At 40.6% G+C, this 6,623-nt stretch overlaps 1 protein-coding gene across 1 annotated transcript; it reads left to right on the forward strand.

Annotated features, from left to right (window-relative positions):
- Positions 1-689: 689 nt before the first annotated feature.
- cunh15orf61 (chromosome unknown C15orf61 homolog) lies at positions 690-2,179 on the forward strand. Its single transcript, XM_008276846.1, has 2 exons — positions 690-1,425; positions 1,532-2,179. Exons 1-2 carry the CDS (start codon positions 1,083-1,085, stop codon positions 1,657-1,659), a joined length of 471 nt encoding a protein of 156 aa, XP_008275068.1. The 5' UTR covers positions 690-1,082; the 3' UTR covers positions 1,660-2,179.
- Positions 2,180-6,623: the final 4,444 nt, after the last annotated feature.

The following is a 6,623-nucleotide window of genomic DNA, read 5'->3' on the forward strand; positions in this document are numbered from 1 at the left end:
TCAGTATTCATAGTTTATTTATAGTTTATGTTTATATTTCTTGATAATTCTATATTTGCATTTTGTGGATTTCAGTTTTTTGCAGCATTTAATGTGACTCAAGAAATCTATGAGACTCAGGTGGTTTGTAGACTTCTGTCCATGGTGCTGAACTGAACCTTGGAGAAAAAAAAAACACTGAACCTTGGAAATATCTGAGCAAATGTAGTGTCAAAGTTGATTTAGCTTGAATATAAAGGAGAGTGCGGTGGTCATACACCCAGCAAAAATGTTTATTAAGACTGAGGTCAGCACTGGTCAAAGGTTTTAAATGGGGCAGTTTATGTGAATTCATAGCTAAAATGGTTTCGAAGTTGTTACATATTTTACTTTATATTTACTTTTATGGTAAATAATGGAAAAAATGGAAAGAAAATCAGACAACAAGGTGAAAAAGAGGAATATCTTTATCAGCAATACACTTATGTTGCTTAAGAAAGCACCTGTGAGTAATGTCTAAAATTGATAGAGACCTTGGGTTTTCACATGTTGTCTTTTCATAGGAGGTTTGAGTATCCTGCAGTCAGAAGAGTCTTCAGAACATATATAGGGTAATATCCAGTGAACAGGTGAGCACATGCTGCTCAAATGACACGCAGGTAGCAGAGGAACAACTTCGCAGAGCTGCGTTTCCACCCGGACGACTTCAGCTGAAGAACCAGGTCAGAGCAAGAAACACACAAGCCCACACTAGCAGAGGAAAGCTGCTCTTTTTAGAGGTTTAAGCTGATAATAATGAGATGTGTTTCAACTTAGCATGTGTATCCGAGGTGTAGCTCTCCGTAGCGAAATATCTTGAGCAGGTTTTACATTTCTAACCTTGTAAACCGGACTTTAGCTTGTTTGCTAACCTTAGCTTAGCTGCAGGAGCAGCTCTCATGTTAGTGACTTTAGTAATCAGTCGTTATCATGTAGCATCAACTAGCTTAAAAACACTGGCACATCTATGGCTTTCATAGGTCCGTCTGAGTTATTTGCATGCAGTCCAGATGCTAAAATACGAACCATAGCGAAGGTGACTCGTTCTGCTTTTTGCAGAAGTCATGAGGGACTTTTTGAGGAGGGTACATAGCATCCTCCTAAAGGTCGCTCTGTTTCCCAGCTCGTTTGGCCGCGCAGGTCCGCGGCCAGCTGCCTCCGAGGTCTTAACCTGCCACCTGCAGCAGCGCAAACTCCCGCCGTGGACTTCATACTGTGTCCGCTACAGCTCCGTTCACAATGACCAGTTTGGACTGTCCAACTTTAACTGGAGCGTTCAGGGATCCAACTACCACATACTGAGGACAGGCTGCTTCCCCTTCATAAAATATCACTGCACCAAAGCTCCTCCACAGAACCTGGACTTTGAAGACAAGTTTTTCACCATGTTGAAAGTTATTAATCTGGGTCAGTATTAAAGTTCTAGCACATTTCTCTCAGATGAAAATTATTATTGTTTTTTTTTCCCCCACCACACTAGACACTACATAACAACTGTGTCCTGTTATTGCAGGTATCCCTTGTTTGGCCTACGGCATCGGGTGCTGGATGGTGGTGGGAGCTGCAGAAACAGTACAGACAAGTGTTGGACCCGTCACAGTTTATTTTGCATACAAAGAAGACGAAGGTGCCCAGTACTGAAACAAAAAAAAGTACTACTTTTAATGTGTAAGAGGATGTTGTCTGCCAAGCTGCTGCATTTTTAAATTTCCCCCGGTGATCTTCTGCTGGAGCTATTGATGAAGGCGCCATCCCATGTCACCTGCTCTCTTGTCTTGACTGCAAAGGTTCATTTGTGTTTAATTATTAAAGATTTAAAGTTGCACTGGAGGAGTCAGTTATGCATGTCATTACACCGACATGCAATACTCAAAGTGTTTATTTGGACAGCTAACTTTCCATTAACGTTTAATAGAAAGTTTAGGATTTCTCCAAGAATAGGGTCAATGACTTTAAGTGAGTTTTTGCACTCGGTTTATTGTAAACGATTATTTTTGCAACAAGCATTTAAAAAAATGACTGAAAGCTGAAGATTTTATGGTTTTTAATGTACTTGTGTATTTAAACCTGTGATGGTTTTAGGATCAACTTTTGTAAAGTGTGCTGTAAAAAGGACAGATGGCATTTCCTTTAATGTTAATATAATTTATTTCAAGTTGCATAATTTATTTGACTCTGCCACGTCTCGTTGCTTCATTTTGTGTGACAAATACAGGAATCTAAATAGCCCCAGCTCATTTATTTAAAGTTAAATTAGTGGTCACCCTCCACGCAACAGATAGTCAATAGTGTTAGAGAAAACCCAGTGACAAGACAGGTCTGATAAAATAGGTTTTAATTACCAAAGTGTGGCCTTTGTAGAGAGACATCTACATCCCTTCCTTCAGGCCTTCTACGGCCTTTGATTTCTGGTAATGTGCTTTGCTGACAGGGCACGCTTACCCCCGCTGCACACTTCTGCTCCCTCTGAGAGGCAGGTTGACAAACTGCCATATTGATTTCTCCCCTCAGCATCTCCTACTAATAGCATTTATCAGCGACCTCAATTTTCAGGCCTTTGCCTCTTCATTTTTGGCGACAATGAAGCTGCACGAATAATTTCTTGTTGTACATGGAAATCAATGCACCTTTTGACCTTCTTTGTACTTGAAGTCTATGATGTCCGGCTGCACGCTGTCCCGAATGTGCGCCGCCTTTCTGAGTGTGTAAAACTTGACCAACCTGTGCAAGAATATTTACACATTAACGTGCCTAATCACACTAGCACCACCCGTCAAGAAGGAGAAATGGCTTTGCATTGTGGAAGCAATTACTGAATCTGATATTTAAGAGATATTTAAAGTCCCTGAATGTACAGTAGTTTACACAGCACCTCGAGAAAGACGGCTAGCTTCAGTGTTGTTATTGTGAGCAATGTAACCTCCGTTATGTGCAAACCTCATGCAGAATTCATGTCCAAAATCCTCTTAAACAGCACGATGACACCACACTATCGCTTTAATCATACTAATTGCCTTGAACAAGGAACATTTAGACACACTTATGGAAATCTGATCCTTAGTATCAGGCTGCACTTAAATCCCCCTTCTTTCATTTCCAAGCTTTCATCAGGACTGAAAGTGTGCATGGGGAATGCTCAGGCAACCATGTCTTAATTACTCATTGACCCTTTGACCCAAGAGCTGCATTGATACTGCTGTACAGCCAGACACAATTGCAAGGGGTTGCGACTGACTGCAGCTTTGTGTGCGGCTATTACAGGATGATGTGAGTCAGTGAAATCTAAACTGCGGAGCATGTGAGTACATTGTATTTGTTTTCAGGGCTTCACCTTTGAGTCACTCTAAACTGCAGGGGAGGGCACCCCTTCAGCTCGGCCAGAGGCTCAGCGTTACCTATCGAACCTTAGTCACCACCACGGCAGGTCTTGGGTATCTGGACCGCAAATGGACTTCTGTAAATTAACAAAAGGTGCCTACATTTGTTGCGAGATTGATGCCTTTTAATAGCCTTGGTAGTCTAGTCCTGTATTGAAGTGTCTAAATTACCCACCACACATCTAATGTGGTAATGAACAAAGAATTAATGCCTGTTTGGCAAGTTTAATTGCATGCTGGAGCTGGTAATAAGTTTTGTCAAGGTGAAATCTTTAAATACTTGTACTGTTTAGAATTTAGGTAAGTAAAGTAAAACAAGTGCTGAAATTGAGTGTGGTGTTGCTGTAAATTGTTAATGTTCAACAGTGAAATTGCTAATCAACTTGCAGAGACTTGTAATTATCTTCTAATTAGCTGATAAGTTCTCAGTTTCTTCGGTGTGAAAAAAGAAAATGGAAACAAAACACGTTCATCTCCTTGAAATAGTTGATGCAGCCGCTGCGTATAAATCAATTATTTAGCAGGAAAGTCACACCAGTTTTTCCTCTGTCATATAGATCTATGGCTTGGCAGAAACAATTATTGTGTGAACAACCCCTGCAGCTAATGCTGGTGAGGTTATCATTATTAAGCCTCTGGATCGGCCACCAGCACCGTCTCTGTGCTTGCTCCACGAGCAGCGGGGGTACCTGAGCCATCACTCAGATCACTTTAAGGATCACGCTGGAATTACATCTCGATGCGGAAGCGTCAGCCAACGTTGTCACAATATTTACTGTCAAATGGCACTTTTTGAATTACAATGTGACATCGGAAACATAAAACTCATTACCTCTCATGTAGAAACATCTCCTGTTGTAGACACTTTGATCTGCTTTTGAAGAGTCGTAGTGCAGAAGTCTTGTTTTGTAATCAGTTAAAGATTTCTCTGTAGTTAATAAATGCTGACCCCTTGTCATTGACGCTTGAAACACTACCTTTCCCTTTTCTTTTGGCAAGTGGATAGCCATTAAAAATCTATTAAGGTGTATTTCTTCACCCAAGGGATGACAAGGGGCACCATAATTCTTTTTTTTTTCTACATCCCCCTTGTATATGTGGGTGTAGGGGGAAGGGGGGAGCATTGAAAGACTATGCCCTCTGTGCCAGTGTTGCCAAAGCTACTGTCAGTGGGTGGCTGGAACGTCTGTCACTCATCTATTGTGGCTTTTCTGGTTCAAGACCACTTCCAGCTGACATTAAGACTAAGCTGCAGATTAAAAATAAATAAGACTGTTTCATCCAGATCACTTTAGCTTTAAAACATGATAACAAAAAGGCTAATTTTCTGTTCATAGAGTGGATATAAATTTCTAGTTATACTTCACTCTATCATTGTCTTTGGATATACTGTGTTTAGTTGTTGCCCTTAAGCTTGTGCACTTGTCTTTATGCCCAAGCCTCCATTGTTTTTTTTCTCTTCCAGTTCAACTTGATTGTTATTTTGCTTTTCTTTCTTGTCGATGATGTGGTATCACATTCACTTCATTCATACTTAATGCTTACTCTGTTGACATTAAGAGAGAAATGGATTTTAATAGTTTTTCCACGACTTATCGAGAGAGTGAAATGAACTATCCATTTTTATTATATATTATGCAGTATTTAAAGTTTCAGCTCATTAAAAAACAGACGCCCTCCGCACCCCCCAGGCTGTCTTTTACCCCCCACCAGCATGCAGTCAGGCTCCTCTAGCCACAGGCTCTGCTTGATCTGTTTTTCCTAAGTCAAAATTGAAATACTCGGAAATATTTATTTATTTGTTTATGCGTTTTTATCTCACCAAAGAGTAGCATAATGTCTTTGTAGCTTAAACAAGCGGCATCAGTGGATCCGAAAAAGGGAATAGTGAATGGTTTTGTTTGATTGATATAATTTGCTTTGTTGCATATATGTTTTTTTATTAGTCAGTTTCAGGCAAAATAGCATATATAAAGAAATACTGCAGGTGCTTAAATTTTGCATCAGAGCAGGCCCCTCTTGTGTTATTCGATCGCCGGCTTCTTACTTGCACAATAAGCAGCAAACCTGCACAGCAACTCCGTGCTAGATTGGGGATTTACATTAAATACACTGATACCGAGGCTGCATACAAACACAGAAATGGAATAAATCAATTTTGTTCTCAGAAATGTTTCACATACTTTTTGATGCAGTGTGATCTCCAATCTTTCTGCAAATGAGCTGCGGTGCCTTGTAATGGTTTCTGCTCCTCGTGGGAGGCCGGTGTCTCAGAAAAGCTGCTGATTGAGGGAGAAATGTAATACAGGTGTAAAGCAGACTTGATAGGGGTCTTACACGAGGGTTATGCATTTTAGCAGTGATATACATACTGTTACATATTTATCAAAGAATATGGAATTTGCTGGGTTGACTCTTTCTGGCCTGCAGAGATTTGCAGGTTTTCTGCTGGAGTGCTGTTAATTCTGTTGGAGAGGGTGGCTATTATGTTGAATTAATAGGAATTAAGGGTTTAAATTGGTTAAGTAAGCACTTCATTAATTGTGAGTGGGTTGCTGCGTGTGAGAGGTTTATATGTGGTGGAGACTGCTGGTGCTTAGATGAGGGAAAACGAGGGGGTTGTGCATTAAAAAAGTTGGTTGGTGCTTGGTAGATGTATACAAAAAAGACAAAATAAACCATATAATGTCATTTATCAAACAACAATAGCAGCACTATGGCATGTTGATTTATTCTCCATGGCTGCTGGTTTTGTACTTGAGCGTCTTTCGTGTAAATACACCATTTTTTTTCCCTGCTTTCTCTGCAAGACAAAGACTGAAATCAAGAGATTCATTTTAATTAAAGGCTCCCTTTAAATGCCGAAACCTTTGAGCAATGTGCGACTGTGATTGTAATCCTTGGCCTTCACTTTGGACGTGAAGTGAGCCGCTGTAAGTGAAGTTAAGGCACGGGTCAGTTGGAAGCACCTGCCTCGCTTGACGTGCTTCCCGCAGCAGAGGTGGACTAATTGAGGTGTGTTTTTATCTGGGCTTGCTAATGATGATGAGGGTGCAGGAGAAGTAGTCTGTCCCCTTAGGCTGAGGAATAGCATGACTTAGCCAACCTTCTGTACTTATTGTCCAACAAAGGGGGAATTCACTTAATGCAGTGCTTCAGAAAAGTGGATAATTGTGGCCACGATCAATAAAGTAACAGAGCAGAAAATGAACGGTGTGCGCTGTGTAG

This window comes from Stegastes partitus, unplaced genomic scaffold (genome assembly GCF_000690725.1).
Source record: "Stegastes partitus isolate 25-593 unplaced genomic scaffold, Stegastes_partitus-1.0.2 Scaffold81, whole genome shotgun sequence".
Lineage (NCBI taxonomy): Eukaryota > Metazoa > Chordata > Actinopteri > Pomacentridae > Stegastes > Stegastes partitus.

Bases quoted from the DNA above. Each gene is read 5' to 3' on its own strand.
- cunh15orf61 (XM_008276846.1), top strand. From the start codon at position 1,083: ATGAGGGACTTTTTGAGGAGGGTACATAGCATCCTCCTAAAGGTCGCT. The intron at 1,426-1,531 runs GTCAGTATTAAA...CTGTTATTGCAG, and splicing joins GTTGAAAGTTATTAATCTGG to GTATCCCTTGTTTGGCCTAC.